The following is a 17,620-nucleotide window of genomic DNA, read 5'->3' on the forward strand; positions in this document are numbered from 1 at the left end:
TATTTCTCATTTTTTTAGTTCTTTTTATATCAAGGATATTAGTCTTTTTATTTCCTTTAAGTTTGTCAGTTGTCTTTTGATTGGGAGGCATATTTTGTCTTGTAAAATTTTATTGTTTTTATATAGTCATATTTTTTTGATACTGTGAAGCTTGAGCATTTTTAATCAATGAAAAATAAATGTGCTTTTTGTTTCCACGTAAAAAGTAACACAAGTAATAGGTATTAAATAAACATCACAATCATTATAGAAAATTATCAGTATTAAATAGTGGCATAAATTTACAAATAGTTAAAACCGTTGTATTTCTTGGTTTTTATTCCTTTGTGTGTGTGTGTGTGTGTGTGTGTGCTTCTTTTTAGTTATACATGACAGTAGAATGTATTTCGACATATTATACATATATAGGGTACAACTTCCCATTCTCTGGTTGTACATGATGTGGAATTGGTCGAGTATTCATATAAATATAGGAAAGTTTTGTTTGATTCATTCTCTTTCCTATTCCTATCCTCCCTCCCTTCCCTTCATTCCCCTTTGTCTAATCCAAAGTACTTTTATTCTTCCCTCCCCAGCCCCCCCTTATTGTGAGTTAGCATCCTTATATCAGAGAAAACATTCAGCTTTTGGTTTTTTGGAATTGGCTTATTTCACTTAGAATGGTAGTCTCCAGCTCCATCCATTTACTGGCAAATGTCATCACTTCATCTATTATGACTGAGTAATATTCCACTGTGTATATATACTACAGTTTCTTCATCCATTCATCTGTTGAAGGGCCACTAGGTTGGTTCCATAGTTTAGCTATTGTGAATTGAGCCGCTATAAATATTGATGTGGTAATGTCACTATATTATGCTGATTTTAAGTCCTTTGGGTATAAGCTGAGGAGTCGGATAACTGGATCTAATGGTGGTTTCATTGCAAGTTTTCTGAGGAATCTCCATACTGCTTTCCAGAGTGGTTGCACCAATTCGCAGTCCCACCAGCAATGTATGAGTGTACATCCCTTTCCCCCCACATCCTCACCAACATTTATTTGTAGTCATTTTAAAACTTTTTATTGCCTGTGGATTTTGAGTTATAGTTATAAATCCTTTTCATACACCAAAGTTAGGACTTTACCTATGTTTCCCTGTACTTATATGGTTTCACCTTGTACAGTTAGCTCTCTAATCTATTTGGGATTTTATCCTTAAATATAGATCTAGTTTAATTTTTTTTTAACCAATGGTTGTCTAGATGTCCTGTTTACTTAAAAGTCCATATTTATCCCACTGATTTGAGTATCCCAGTACCTGTATCTTAGACTGTCTCCACATAAATTGGGTCTAATGCTAAACTTTATTTTTATTCTACTATGACCAGAAATTTGAAATGGCTCTCAACACTGCCCAGAAATGCAACTAAAACTCCTTATTATGTTAGTTGGCTCAATTAAGGACATACCTGTTTTACTTTATGTCCTCTCCATTCAAAACTCCATTACTATTTCCTCTTATTCCCAGCTAATTTCTTTCTCCCATACTGAGAAGAGTTTCCATCTAAAGAGCTCTAATTTTCTCACCATGAAATGTGAGCATGTGCACACAAGCTCTGCCTTCCAGCAATCTAGCACTATAGTTGAACTGTCTGTGCCCTTATCTAAAGCCAAGCCTTTGATTTTGTATTCTGGAGCCCATTGTGTCTCTTCTTCTCAAGGTCTTCACTTAAGCAACTAACTGTCCCTTCTGTCTGACAGCAGCAATTTCTCCTTCTCTTCTAGATCTAGCACACCTTTCTATCACTTATTTCTAAAACAAATCAAAACAATGAACCTTGCAACTACTACCCTGCATCTGTCTGCAACACTAGGGCTCACCTAAGGATTATCACATCCTCTCCATTTTGTTTCAGGATGCTGTATATATTATTTTCAATGTTATAAGATGAAAAAGATGGGGAATCACCAACCTACAGAGATATCAAGAATGAGAAGTTCTGAGAACTTCATTGGAAGACGGGGAGACCAGAAGGTCTGTTGGTTATGTAGCAAGAAAGTATGTTCCATAAGAGCGGGAGGACTTATGAGGAGGAAGGAGCAATGATGTCAAAGTGGCACTAAGGAACAAGAATAACCATTACCTTCTGGACTACTGGCCCATGGGCTGTCCTTCCTTTCCAACTACTTGGTTGAATATTACTTAGCATAAATGGAATTGTGGGAAACTGCTACCTTAATAACTTGGGATCAGGTTCTGAATAACACTGAATTATTTGATGGGCAGTGGGAACTGCTGAAAGTGTGAGTGGTATAATGGGTGAGCCCTGGACTTGAACAGCAATCTTTACACTTTGGAAGAGGCTCACTTGTTGGAGGGGAGACTTAAGCAATTGTCTCAATTTGTACCCATGGGATTTTATAGAGTTGACAGTAATGACATGAAGAGGTTGCCACCTCTCCATTCAAAGATTTACTTATCATGCTGCCTTACCCTTTCCTGATTCTTCTGTTTGGAGTTAAATTTCGTGGATCTGTGGGCTTATATAGTTACATTTAACTGGAAAAAATCCCAATCATTATTTCTTTAACTTCCCAATTATTCCTTTTCAATTATACATATATTGGGCCATTTGATGCCTCAAAGCTCATTGAGGTTTAATTTATTTTCTTATTCAGTCTTTGTTTAGTTTTGGGTAGTTTCCATCACTGTTTTTTTTCCCCCCAATGTCTAATCTACCACTAATCCCATTAAATGCATGTTTCATTATAGGTATTTCAATCTCTAGAACTTTATTTGGATCTTATAACTTTAATTTCTTCCATCATTGTGTTCATATATTCTCAAACATATAGGGCTTATATGTAATAGCTGTTTTATATCCTTATCTGCAAATTCTGTTATTCATGTCACTGAAATCTATTTGGTGATTCTTTCCCCACCCAGTTGTCATTTCTTATTTTTCAGCATACCTGGTAACTTTTGGTTGGATGCTAGACATGGTGAATTTTATGGTTTGGGGTACTAGGTTTTATTTTTTTCCTTTAAATATTTTTATGCTTTGTTCTGGGCATAGTTACTTAGAATCACATTGGTCCTTTTGAGGCTCACTTTGAATCTCAGTCACCTCTAAAATCCCATTGAAACAATCATTTCTTGAGGTTCCCTTCCTCCAAACAAACCTTTCCAAAACTGAGATTACTGTTAAATGCTTATTAGCTCTGCTGCTCAGACTTACAGTAGTATTCCATTCATCAAATAATGCCAAATCACTTCATCACAGATTTCAGTTTCCCAGAACCTGGCCTCAAATTGTTCCTATTGCATTTCCCCACAATTCTATGTACATTTTCTTCAACACCAGGCTACTCATGGTTCCTATCTACATTTCCCCCATATTTCTTTCCTCTACACCTTTGCTGACACTGAGGAGCATTTTTTGAAAACAGTTATCCACTACCATATCACTTTAAAACCTTTCTGGTGTCAAATAAGAAAATGTCAGCCTCTCTAGAAAACCTGTCTTGTTTTTTCAACCATTGACCATCATGGGCCAGAGTTTTTTTTTGTTTTGTTTTATCATCTCACCACTCTTCAATAGGTCTTATCTTTCTCGTTAAATTATAAGCATCTTGATAAAGACCATGTCTTGCTACTACATCACCTCTTGGCATAATTGGTATTCTGGAAGTTAGTAAATGAATTCTGGAAGGTTATATATACATGGATAGATGGATTGATGGGTAGTGAGGTAGGAGGATACATGAGAAGAGCACATGTTTCTTATTAGGGCAGTGAAATGGTGATTTAAAAATAACCAAATGCTTTGGGAAATTTGGGGAACGATCTGGGAAAGTCTCCGAGATAAGGACTCCACTGCCAGCACCACCACTACCACTGCTTCAGCAATCTCTTTAAGCCCCCTATGGTTTTTCCGGGGGTAATGGGACCTGATTGGTTACAGGAGACAAAGTGGCCTCACTTCTCGTCAGCAGCTCCACTGTACCCAGATGGCTCTGACAGACCTAGCAAAAATGGATGCTGTCCACACTCTACCCTACCCAAGTGCCCCTGTTGAGCCAGGTGACGCCAGCTGGCCCTCCTCTCTGGACATAAGCTTGGAGAAACCCTGTCCAGGGCATTAAGCACTGGAAGGAAAGTGGTTAAGGGAGGTTTTACTGCTAACGCAAATGAAATTTATTTCATACAGTCAAGTGAGACACTTGGCTCTCTGGCTCAGGGGCTAAATTCAGTAGATTTTACACCAGCAAGAAACTTGATATACAAATGCTGATTCTATAGTTCTTGGAATTCAGACAATGGGTCAGACTTTTGTCACTACACAGTCAGTGTCCCAGGTGGACCAGTAGAAACTGTCTTAATTATTCTGCCACTTTCTCTGAAGCCCTGCTTTGGGAGGTTACAACCAGCCCAGTGCAGCCAGAGAGGCTGGAGTGGCCCCCCCATGTTCTAAGCATAGCTCAGGCCATCAGTACCTTCCCCGAGGCACAGAGAAGAAAATCAGAAGGTGGCAGTGCAGCAATGCCCAGAGCAAGGGGATTAAGAAAACAAGACTTCCAACCCTGTCAGTCTGGACTAGATTCTCAACAGCCCCACTTACCACCTGTGATTTAGCTTATTTTTCCATTTGTAACATGGGGATAAGTACCTACCTTACAAAGAGATTGTGAGGACAAGATGAGGTCGTGTGTAAAGTTTTTAGAACATTAGACAGCAGCCATACACACAGGTTATGGATGATGCCTTTGCTTCCAGGGCTACAGTCCAGTCTTTCCCAAAGATAAATCTTCATGACTCTTTGAGCCTTTGCTATACAGAACAGCTCAGCTGTCAGCCCTTGCCAGTGCCAAGTGGCTCTTCTCTCAATTCCATGACCTTCAACATACATCCTCCCTTTCTGCCTTCCCAACTGCAGTCTAGAAGACCTTGCACAACAAAGCCTGCCATTGTGTCTCTCCAGAAGAAACCTGGAGCAGTTTGCCTGACAAGGGAGATTGCTTAGGTTTCAACATTCAGTACTGTTGTTCAAACAAAAAGATAAATTATTTCTTTAAAACATTAACTCCCCAAAGACACTGAAAATGCAGTAAATTATGTAGAAAATATAATTGTGGTTATTTCTTACCTATACCTAACAATCCTGAAGCTTCTTACACAGGTCAACCAGCCAAAGTGTCCCATACCTTTCCGTGTCACCATGAACACAACAGCAGCTGCTGGGTCCAGGCACAGACATCATCCTGGACCTTCCCAACATTGTTCCACATCTTTCAATTCTAAATTAGCAATCCCCAAATCTTTAAAAAGGGGGAATCATGTTTCCTTCTGAGAAGAATTTATTTTATTCCATTTGAGAAAAGTAAAGGACACAGATATTCATTTTTTGCCTGGCAAGAGTGATTTCCCAATGGGACTCTTCTGGTGAAGTTAATGGTAACAAATATTAAGGAAATCTGTCTTTCATCAAAACATTTATATGATAACAAGTTTCCTGTATCAAGCCTCACAAGTTAATTTTGTCCTTAAATTATTTTGGTCTATTAAGAAAATATTTAATTTTGAAGCTACTTTAAATGTGCTAAGTGAACACATTGTTTCTTCACACAAACTGAGAGGAAAGAAATTGGAAACCTATTTGGTGAGTTCTCTTCTGCCACCCTCTCCTCCTCTTACACATGAGATTTCCTAAGCTTATCTCTAGGCCTAAGGTGTCAAGTGCCATGACTAGCTCTGAAGCTCAGTGTTGGTGCAGTGTTTTCCTTCCTCTCCACAGACCTTTCAGAGACTAAGCCACCAGCCACCTCGGCCCCCTCCCTACTGTGATACAGCCGACTGACTCCCAGGCAGCAGCATGCTCTCACCACCTATCCCTGCTGCCTTGATCAGCAAACCTGAGGCCCCTTCCTCCCTCAGGTATCAAGCCTCCTCTTTATGGACTTTCACAGCCAGAACTACTTACTGTGGTTTTGTATAAACCCCCTAAAGGACCACATGTTAAAAGGTGTGGTCCTTGGCTTGACACTGGTGGACCAAGCTGGTTTGGGAGGTGATGGACTCTTTACCAGGTAGGGCCTACTGGGGGGAAGTTAACTCACTTGGGATGTGCCCTTGAAGGGGTAGTGGGACCCTGAACCTTCCTCTCTCTTTGCTTCCCAGCTGTCATGAGGTGAAGTTTTCTCTACTAAGAAATAGCAGATTAACCAAACTGAAACCTCTGAAACCATGAGTCAAAATAAACCATTCCTCCTCAGAAGATGTTTACCTCATGTATTCTGTTACAGCAAAGAAAACCTTACTAACACACACCTCCAGCCCTGCCATATGTGTCTGTCTTTAACATTATGAGCCACATGGTACACAGAAGGTTACTCTAGGGACATCACCCAAAGAAAAGAGGACAACGGCCTTCTCATGCTGTGGCTCTAGTATTCCTAAGAATGGAGTCAGGAAGTAGCAGAAAGAATCATGTTTCAGGTGTGCACAGAGACTTAGCAGTGCTAGCCTAATGACTGCTGAGCCTCAGAAGTACATGTGCTAGAACTTTGGTGACTAGCATGCTGCCTTTTTGCCACATGCAAGCCAGCAAGAGCTCCTTCCAAGAATGCTGACTGGAGACCCCACATAGCCATCACCAGGTGGATGCTCATGACTGAAACTGGGCAATGGCTCCTATGTGTTTGGCTTAAGTCATGCCTGTGTCAGACAAAACAATTCTAGAAGTATGAAGAACAGAATGGCTGTTTACCCAATAGCATGGCATTTAGGACTTGGAATTTTTTTCAATTCTACAAGTGGCACTGCTAACTGAAGAGGCAAACACGAAGCACAGCTTGTTATAATTGTTCATTATCACTCTAACACAGGGTGACATGTGCATACTATTCCATAGCACCTTCGCCAGGGAAACATGAAACAAACTTAGAGCCAGGCCTACTCCCCCCTTCATAGCAGGTGGGAACACAATAGTAAGGCAACCCAAACCAATTGTGGGGCATGCACTGAATGGGTCCCTTGGCCAGGCCATTCCTGCCACTCTGAGCATATCCATGCAGAGACCCATGCAGAACTACTGTGAAAGCACACACAGTCCACTAAATGCCTTCAAGAAGTGGCCATCAGTCACATGTAAATGTCTCTCTTACACACCTCTCTGGATATGGAGGCTGACGGTGGTGGTATTTGGGATCCTGCAGCCTTAGGTTAGATGAGGCCATTGCTTAGGATCAGTGCAATAGAGAATACTGTGGTGACTTCTGAAATGCATCCATATATCCCAGGAACCAAAATGTAGCACCTTTAGGATATGGCCAGTGACAGCTGATACATCAAGTCCAACTGCTAAAGCTGGGCTGATTATCCATAAACAACAACCTACTTCTTTGCCTGAGTGTTCTGACTGGACTGGCTGGCTGAAGAGTTGATGGTGGCCTTTGGAATTTGAAAATCTGGGGCTTAACCTGGAACCATTGAGCCATTATGAACAGCAGTTGTGTTCAGGCTATTAGGGATGTCCTCAGGAGCCTGTATTTTAAAATAGACCAAATAAAACACTGGCAACACAATCCCAATTAGAAGCATGATGAAAACAGCATTCCACCACTGAATCCCACAGTCTGCTCCATCTGTCAGTGTCTTCGGAGGAGCTGGGAGCAGTGGCTGATCAGAGGTCTCTGTGCAGTAGCTCTCACTTAGGAAGATCTCTGACTGCACTGCACGCTCAATATTCTGATCAATCCCTTTAAAGAAATCTGTCAGTTGGCTGGCCTGGGCATCAGCGGCTGTGGTAGCTCTGTCTACATCTGGTAATTCCACAAAGGTCACTGTGGTCTCTGTGGATGGTTCTGGAAGAGGTTTCAGTTCTTTGTGGGTCTCTGTTAGGATCCCATGGTTTTTCACTGGAATCTTAATAGATTTCAAAGCATATAAATCTTGTTCTCTGATGAAGTTGTTGACTTTCTTGATATCTGCAACCTAGGGATGCCATGAAGAGACACATTATAAAATCTATATACCTCCTTAAATCTAATAACCAACCCTTCACCTTTTGGGGTGATGAGCCAAGTCCATCCCAGTTAAGCTGAGGAAGGCTGGGAAACTACACTGCATGCTGAATTAGTTTAGGTAACTTGGGTTGTTCTATTGTTGGGAGTTTTGTTTGTTTTCTGGTTTTTACTCAGCCTTCATGAATAGCTTAGTAAATCAAATATGCCTATAGATATACAAGTCTGAACAACCTTAAGACAAGTTTTGGAAACAAAGTGTGATTAAACAAAATGCTTTTAGGTGAAACACAGTCATGACACTAAAATGAACACTGGTGCTCTTTGTATTTCCTTTAACTTTTGAGGCAACAGTGCCCCCATCTGGAAATCTACTCACAGCAGAAGCCAATTAAGTAACTGCCAGACATTAGCAAGCCAAAGCCTCTGCCACCTCTAAGGACACATTCAGAATCTAGTTTATCTGTAATACCTTTTAACTGATGTGCCCTCAAGGACTTTCACAGGATTACTATAGGGTATATGAACTTATTTTTCAAATAATAAAATTACAGGGCATCTAAACTTATTTTTCAAATATATATTGAAGAGATCTCAATACTTCTTATCATTTGAAATATAGAAAATCAATCTAGTTGGAAGTTATAAACTGATTTCCTATTTCAAACTTAGATGAAAGAACTATGGCTGAGAGTTTTATTAAGTAACACAAAGTTCATAATAAACTCCTCTTGTAATTAAAACCTTAACATTTAAGAAGGGGGAAATGGGAGCTGGGGTTGTAGCTCAGTGGTAGAGTGCTTGCCTAGCATGCAATGAGGCACTGTTTCCATACCCGGCACCACATATAAATAAATAAATAAATAAATAAATAAATAAATAAATAAATAAATAAATAAAAATAAAGGTGTTAAAAAGACCAATTTGGGGGGAAAGCAGAGGAATGTAAGTGAAAAAGTAAATTCCCCCACAAGCTAATGTCTGAAAAATTTCCAAAAGCATGTGAAATGGACTCAAAAGCCCATTTTAACTAGAAGTTTTAACTCAAAAGCCCATTTTAACTAGAATGTAAATATAGTCCCCAGACCTTTAGTCACAAACTCATTCAAATCAATCATGTCAGTGACTGAAATTTTTTAACAACTGCTTTTGGCATTTCATTGAATCAGATGGGGGAAATTTTTTATTTTGAAATTAATGAAAGTAGGAAATACTTGAGACTTTTTTATTTTTGTTCTCTATTAAACTAACAGCAAATTTATTTACTAAAAATAGTAAAACTGATTAGTTACTAGAGGCATTATATATTATTTATGGATTTATTAGTCATCACTATTCCAACAGGCCTGAACTATGTAGGCCTTTGTAGAGTAGGATTTATTTTTCAGTCCATGTTCTATAAACATACATTATGCCTATACAAGCTGAAGATAAGAGTCAAACAAAAGTCAGTGCAATTGAAAGATGCTATGTGTCCCTGGAGACCAGCCTATAGTTCTTTGGAAAAGATCCAAACACCACACACAATCTTTTTAATCATGTGAATCATGTTAGATAAATGACAGATATTTTAAGAGAGAATTTTTTTGTTTTTTACTAAATAGCTTATATAGCCTTAGAGAAGGTCACAGAAATCTGTAGTACAGTGGTAGCAAAATGAAATGAACAGTTTCAATCTAAGAGAAAATGCCATGATTCTATAAATACTTTTCCTACTTACTTTGCCATTGTTAATCACTCTGAATGCTAAAAACATAATTAAAGAGAAAAACAAGGTTATACAGAATACAAAGCATAGAGGCTAAACCATGCAGTTCTAAAATAGAGAAGGGAAAATTTTACTAGTCAAATAAATTACTGTCAAGAAAAAAAATCAAAGTAGCAATAAAAGCAAGCATGCTAAAAAAATCTTAGATAACTTCTGCCTGGCGTCTCCAGCCCCCTTAGGTCTTAAATAAGATATGCTCAAAAGAAAAAATAAAGTCTCAGAATTTTAATGGGAAGAGATAGGGCAGAGTCAAACTACTCTGAGAGGCAAATGCACTATGGCCTGAGGTTCCTAACTAACCTCATTTCTGAGCCCAGGGTACAGAACTAAAGATACTTCTACCAACCTTCCAAATCTGGCTAAAATGGGAGTCCTTGGCTGCTACAATAAGCCTCTGGCCACTTATTAGGGGTCAGCAAGGGTAACAAATAAGTTACTCTATGTTCCTCTAAATACAAGGAGACAAAGTATTTGGCGGGTATCTTACTTTGCAGCCATACTGAAGAGCCAGCTTGTTGAGGTTGTCCTCCTGGGCCAGCTCCCGTTGGAGCAGCACCATGTCACCTGCTCCAGGCTTGTGAGGGTGGTGAACACTGTTCTTCTGGCGTTCCTTGCCCCGTGGCCGTACAACAACATGTTGAGACTCTTCCTCAGAGGAGTCCCCAGAATCCCCACTGCCATTCTTGAACACATAAATGTGGCTGCTTGGAGTTGTACACACAACAGCTGGGCCTTGTGTCCTGGTTAACATTCCCTTTTGCCTCATCTTAACTGAAAACCAAATCCCAGGGTTAATCCCATATAAGGTATATTCATTCTTCCTTGGTTTCATTAAAGAGAAGTGTCTCATAGCAATGATCCCTTTCCCTGATTATTGCAAATACTGAATAAATACCATCAGCCCAAAACAAGAATGTCCTTATGCTGGCTGAGATGGAAGGACATGGGCAGAATAAAAACATTTTTTCCCCTAATTTCATACTTTTCGTGCAGAAAACAAGAGATTCCCCACACTTCTGCCTTATTGCTTACTGATAACTATATCCTCCCTCATCCCCCAATCATCCCACATCTATACACAACATCAATTTTTGGTCTCACAGTGGTAAAGTGACTGGGATCCTTGCAATGACAGGTAAGATTGTTCTGTTTCCTTGTACTAAGAATCTTAAATTCGGAACCTTGGTACAAAGAATTTTTACTCAATACTTTATACATTCCAAGGTATCTTTACTATAATCAATACAACTAAAGTGCTCTTAACTTGATATTTGGTTAACTTATCTCGTATGTGACTAAGTTACACGGGAAGAGCCTGTCAAACTGAGAGATTCCTCCCATTTCCACAGGTCACTTTGTATTCATTACCTCCCCTGGTCTGCTTGTATTTCCACTTTGAGCCAAGTACCAAAGCCATAATACCCCCTTTTCCTTCTTCAAATCGTTCTAATGAAATTCCAGAAATTATAAATCAAACTCGGAGAATGACGGCCTGCACAGGCGCTGGCATGAAGCCCTAAGAAGTCATACGGATGTAGTCCATTCACGGACTGCCCGGGGCCCAGCGTTACCCCCACCGGGTCGAGGCCCTCCGGTAGGCACCGCCCCAACTCCTTGATGCCACGGCCACGGGAGGAGAAGGGAGGCTGCTCGAGGACCGGGCCTTCTCGTCCAAGCACAGGAGCTACAAGAGGGCTCCCACGGCTCTCAGAGCCCAGTTTCCCTTACAGCACCTTCTGAGAAAGGAGGGGACCAAAACAAAACACCAGCCACACAAAAAAAGGGAGTGCCCTGACCCTGGCTTATAAGGGCGGGACCCCAACATTCTACAAAAGCACAACCTCCAACCTCTGACCTCTCACTCCCGCAATCTGGGACCAGCTCTCTACAGTCACCGCCCCTCCACCTGCCGGAGCTTCCCCTCAGGAAGCCATGGAGTGGCTGCCCGCGCCGGAGCCGACAAGTTAGGCCAGACCACCGCGCCGCTACAAGCTCGCGAGGACTGCATTCAAGACCGCGGCCCCCTCCTCCAGGAACCGGTACCTCGGCTCCCAGCCCCGCCGCGACCCTCCGCGGCCGCCGCGCCCGTCGATTGGCTGCTAGAATCGAGTCTTCCGGGGGCGGGGCCGGAGGAACAACCAATGAAACCAGTGGTGGGCGGGCACTGGCAGGAGCCCAGCCGAGCAGAGAAGTCCTCAGGAGACCTGGTCTGGGGGCGGGCTTAGGGGCGGGTCCCTGGGCCGGGGGCGGGACTCCAGCTTCAGTTTCCCCCGCCCGCCCGATTCAGCTGTGCCCAAAGATTGTAAAAAACTTTTAATTCTTCCGTCGCCATGGTGACAGCCCTCTGCTGAGCCTCAGCTATCTCACTGGTAGGAAGGGGCTTTGACCCACCTGCGTGGATATCACCTCTGGAGACCTCTCGCGGAAAAGACACGGGCAAGGGGTCTTTCTTTCGCTGCCTTATCTGCAATCTTGAGCTTTTAATGCCAGGGCAAAGAAGGGTTTTGCCCCGCCTCGTTCCTGAGAATAAAAAAGAAAAGTCCATGAGTGTGAAACATTGATTGTAACAACACAGACCAAAATAATAATCATCGTCACCATTATTATCAGGTGTTCCTGGTGGAGGACTTAAGCTTAAAAGTGATGAAAAAACTCTCACATGCTAAGCCCCAAAAGTTGGAAACTTCTACTCAAAAAAGTAAACCAAAATAAAAAGCGAAAACAGGGAGAAATACATGCAACAAACATGACCAAAGACTAGAAAAATGAAAAGGAATTTGAAGGGCTCTTTCTGGTTTTAGGTAAACAAAGTGGGGATTCATTGTGACTCTTGTCCATATCGTATTGAGAAGGGGCTTTCTTTGCAGTAGGCTTGTTTCTAGCACACTAAGAATGGGGGAAATTCTTAACCTTCCCTGTTTTCCAGGAGCACAGGTCTTCTTCCAGACAATGAGATGGGAAAGAGAATGTTGAATGGGATTTCTGAAAAAAAAAAAAAAAAAAAACTCTTGAAATGGGGACATCTGGAAAAGTTCTTAAAAATGTGTGTTCCTTTTTAACCTTCCCTTTTGTCCAGAATGAAGATATGATGGCTAGGCCACCTGCAGCCCTAATGGAATATGAGATTATACTGAAGATGGAATCCATGTGCTAAGGGTAGCAGAGCAAGAATATGGAAGGTGTGTAAGAGATAAATGCTTTCCATGTTTAAACTATTGTTAAGGGCTTTGTTAGTAGCTGCTGAAAAATTCCTAAGTTACATACTTTGGCACAGAGATTAAGTAAGTTACTCACCCAAGGTGCCATAACTAAAGGAGTACAAGAGACAGGATACAAGCCCAGACACCAGTGACCCTTTTCCTCATGGACTTATAAAAGTATCTGAGAAGGGCTCCTTTCGTTTTGCCTACTGCCCCAGCCCAATGCAAGAACCCTACTAACTTGGTCAACATGTTACTCAGAAACACTCTCATTTTATCCCCACGCCATTGACTGGGCTGACTTGAGACATAGTTCCTCAGGTCTGGATGAACCAATGAGAAGTATGCAAGCCAAATGACTTGTCCACTGAAGTGTGTTGGGGTCTCATTCACAAGGATAGCCCCACTACTGTGACCTAAGAAAGTTGGGACTAAACCTCCACAAGCAGATGTGTCTACTCAGATCCTCCCAAACACTTACCAAACTATCTGCTGTGATCTAGGGAAGGGTTTGTCAGGTGAGTTATCCCATTTATCTGCAGCCTTATTTATTCCCAGGACCCAACTGTGGGGAGGTACCAGAAAACAGAAGCCTATTGAATAGGCAAGCTGTCAAAGGCAGAAGTTAGCTAGGGTCGTGGTCCTCCAGACCCACAGGAAAGTCCACATCGGAAACACAGAGCCCTACCCCACATCCTGTGCTCCCTTGGGGGAACCTTCCTGGACTATTCAAGGTTGACTTCCCCAACCGGTCCTGCTCAGAGTCTGAGGCTGTTCTCTCTTCTCCACGTGCATAAGGAACTCAGTTTCCTTTATTGGTTTCCCAAGTCACACCCACCATCCCATCCCTTAGTGTCTGCAGTACGACACATACAGGTCTTATAGATGCATTTTAACACCCCTACTTGTTCTTCTGAATAAAACCTCAGCCCCAAATATCCCCCTCACCCTTTTCTTTCCATTCTCTGTGTAGACAGCAGAATGTGCCCTGCTCTGGGGTACTCTCTGATTAATAGATCAGTAGTTTTTAGATTGTGCTCAACCTGGAATTACTCCATTTTACAAAGCAGAAGTTTGCCATTAGTTACTCAACTTTGAGTTAGTTACTCAACTTTGAGTATAACTACTGAAGTAAAATGAACTCTACTTATTTGTGCAACTGAACAACCATTATCTGCCTATTACAACCATAAGGCACAAACCAGTAATTGATCCTATGAACAAAAAATGACCACATGTTGTCACTGGAAAGCAGGGAGCTGAAACTCTAAACCTCAGTTCTTGTGTTCCAATGAAAGAAAATTTAAAGTCAGGCACAAAAAGCCATGCAAGAGAACTTGTTATAAGTGAAAGTAGAGTAAAAACAAAGCGAGGCTTAAGCAGAGCACCCTCAAGAGAAAGAGTGGGCCATCTTCAGCAGAGAATGACAAAGGAGACAATGCTGTCTCAAGATTTATTACTGTTTGATGTTTACCAGGAGAACTGGGAACCACCTTCTGTACTCTTTGCCAATCAGGTGTTCAACTCCTCCTTCATGTTGGGCAGTGGAGTTTTTGACATACCAGACCACCTTCATACACTGAATCTTTGCATCCACTGGCTCTCTCTGGAACTGTCATGATGGCCATCCTATTTAGGAGGCTTCATCTACAAGTCAATCCCATGTAAATGTGGGCCCTGGGGTCAAGAGCTGGTCAGAAGTGACCATAGTACACCTGCACTACTAAAGGAATCTTCCTTCCCAGACAAGTGGAAGCACCTCTAGCCAGAATTCCTAGCTTCTCATCTACATCAATGGACCCTGTCAAGAGTTAATCCCATTAATCTTTTTCTTTTGACATATTTTCCCATTAGCTCCTTTGCTTCTATTTATTTTCTACAAATTAACTACCACCCTTTTCTTTCTTGTCCACTTTGAAAGTGGTTTAAAGAGGACCCTAAAGTAATTTAAAGAACACTTGTGACCTTTCCATGTATTTCACTGCTCATTGCTAGCTACTCCCTAACAGTGTGAACTTATCAAATTGATCAGAAGTGCATGGATTCATAGGTCTTTCAACCCCATATCAGAAAAACCAGGCCCATGAACTTATGGAAAATACCAGACCACCAAAGAAGAAACCCCCTCACCAGAGACCCATAAAAAGAAGTACTCCAGGACTGGACACATTGGCAAACTGACCCTATAACCTGGCCACTCATTATGAGTCTTGTCCAGGAAAATTGTACACAGTGACTAATTTCTGATTCTCTGTCCTAGGGCTTCAGCATGGCATGGTTTCTCTTACATGTGACAACCATGCACAGCCCATTTGGTTTAGTTTGGAATTGAATGGTTTAGTTTGGAATTGAAGAACTTGTGATTGCTTGGCTTAGGACTATCAGGTGACTCACGAGTATTCAGTGAATTTCAGCTGCTAAAAGTGGTGTAGCTCATTAATGTACTGTTATTCAGTAAATTCTGACATTGTGGAAAGACACATATGTGTTGGGTCTATGTTAACAACATACTCACTCATGACATTGGCTTTCTTTAGTGCCAAACTTTAAACTCAGCTCTGGCTTTTGTGCAAACTATGCCCAGGTTTGGAGGGCCTAACTCAATACCTCTACAGTTCCTATCTCCTCCCCAGTTTCCAAGATGGGGCAGGAAATCCATCCAGTTATATAACACTCAGGGGATCTAGGGAAGTTACAAATTTTCAAGTTTACAAACCTAACAACTTCAAAGCTCCATTGAATTGACGTTGAAGAGATGTAAGGTCTTTCCTATAAAGTCGAACATACTAAGAATCGCATTCCTGCATTCTTACCCAAGAGAAATGAAAACACAGGTTCCCACAAAGACCTACCAATATGGGAATATGTATAGATGTTTTGTTTATAATTGACCAAAACAACTGGTGAATAGAGAAATAAATTGTGTCACCTTTATGCAACTTGGGAATAAAAAGGAATTACTGACACACATAGCACTGTGAATAAATCACAAAGACATGTTGCTAAGATGAGGAAGCTAGGATCAAATAATACATATGGTGTGATTTCATTTATATGACATTCTGGAATTTGCACAACCATACACACAAAAATTAGATAAAGTCAGTGAGTGTCAGAGGTTGAGAGGGGATGAGAGGTGAGGGATTAGGGCTTTTCTGCAAAGGGGCTTAAGAAACTTTCTGAAGTGATAGAAACAATCTAATTAATCTCAGCCACCAAAAGGAATCAAATGGCACATTCAAACTCAGTGAATTTGACTGAATGTAATTAGACCTTAATAAGTATGGGTTATAAAGGGGCTGGGGTTCTTTGAAAACTTAAATATAGACTTAGCATATGATCTGGCAACCCAGTTCTTAGTATACGCTCTAAAGAATGGAGGGTAGGGTCTCAAATAGACCCTTGTACCCAATCTTCATAACAGCATTAAACACAATAGCCAGAAGGTATAAGCAGCCCATGTGTCCATCAGGAGGTAAAGGGATAAATAGTGTGGTATGTGCCTACAATGAAACATTAAGTTAAAAAGGAAGGAAATTCTGACACATGCTACAACATGAATGGGCCCTGAGGACACTATGCTATGTGGAAAATAAGCCATCACAGAGCTTCAAAATTTATATAACACTACTTACCTGAGGTTCTTAGAGAAGTCAGTTTCCTAGAGATAAAAAAAAAAAAAAGAATGAGTGGTGGTGAATTGGTGGTGAATGTGGCCCCTCTAGAATTCAGGTGTCGCTAATGTGATAATATTAAAAGTGAGGCCATGGAGAAGTGATTAGACCATGAGGACTTTACCACGTGAAATGACCTCACGCCACGTGAAAGCCCTTATAAAAGCCCTCATGCAGCAGTCAGGTGGCTTATTCTTTCACTGCCCACTACTTGCAGACACAGCATTTGGCCCCTCCTGGAGAAGGCAGCAATAGGCACCACCTTGGAAACAGAGAAGCCGGCCCTCCTTGCCAGACACCTGAGCCTGCTGGCCCTGCCCACCATCTTGGACTTCCCAGCCTCCAGATCTGTGAGAAAGCCAATCTGTTTTTTACAAGTTACCTAGTCTCCGGTATTCTGTTCGAGCGGTACAAACACACTGATATAGGTGGTTATCAGGAGCTGGTGGGGGACATGAAAGATGGGGAGTTATTGTTTAATGGGCATAGGATATGAGTGTAGGAAGATGAGCAAGTTCTGGAGATGGATGTGGTGATGGTGGCATAACAATGTGAATGCATTGAATGCCACAGAAACATATGCTTAAAAATGATTGATGGTAAGTTTTATGTGTATTTTACCACAATCTTTAAAAAGCTAGACTGGAGAGAAAGCAGAATTTCCTAAAAGGCTCTCCATGTGCTAGCTAGCCAATTTCTGTGAGTGAGGTGGGACATTGACCACATGCTGGGATTTGAAGGCTGTGGGGACAGCCATCCTGTTCAGGAGCTTGCTGGGCCAACAAGGCAGCTATTCACAGGGTCCTGGAGCCTTGGAATATGGCAGCTGAAATTGAGACATGCTCTAAGTACAGACTACATACTAGATTTTGAAGACTTGGTCCAAAAGAATATGAAATACCTCATTTATAATTTGAATATAGGTGCATGCTGGATTAGCAATATCATAGAATATTAAGGTAAGAAAATATTAAAC

At 41.3% G+C, this 17,620-nt stretch overlaps 1 protein-coding gene across 5 annotated transcripts; it reads right to left on the reverse strand.

The window, feature by feature from the left end:
- Positions 1 to 6,830: 6,830 nt before the first annotated feature.
- Positions 6,831 to 11,916, reverse strand: Lysmd4 (LysM domain containing 4). 5 transcript variants are annotated; one of them, XM_021722863.3, is made up of 3 exons: positions 11,814 to 11,916; positions 10,258 to 10,541; positions 6,831 to 7,973 (listed from the first exon to the last, which is right to left on the reverse strand). In XM_021722863.3, exons 2-3 carry the CDS (start codon positions 10,534 to 10,536, stop codon positions 7,455 to 7,457), a joined length of 798 nt encoding a protein of 265 aa, XP_021578538.2. In that variant the 5' UTR covers positions 10,537 to 10,541; positions 11,814 to 11,916; the 3' UTR covers positions 6,831 to 7,454. The 5 variants fall into 5 exon arrangements, with proteins under 5 accessions (XP_021578538.2, XP_013211734.2, XP_021578536.2 ...); XM_013356280.4 differs by lacking the exon at positions 11,814 to 11,916 and adding an exon at positions 11,626 to 11,807; XM_021722861.3 differs by lacking the exon at positions 11,814 to 11,916 and adding an exon at positions 11,139 to 11,807.
- Positions 11,917 to 17,620: the final 5,704 nt, after the last annotated feature.

The sequence above is a fragment of the Ictidomys tridecemlineatus genome, chromosome 5, assembly GCF_052094955.1.
Source record: "Ictidomys tridecemlineatus isolate mIctTri1 chromosome 5, mIctTri1.hap1, whole genome shotgun sequence".
Lineage (NCBI taxonomy): Eukaryota > Metazoa > Chordata > Mammalia > Rodentia > Sciuridae > Ictidomys > Ictidomys tridecemlineatus.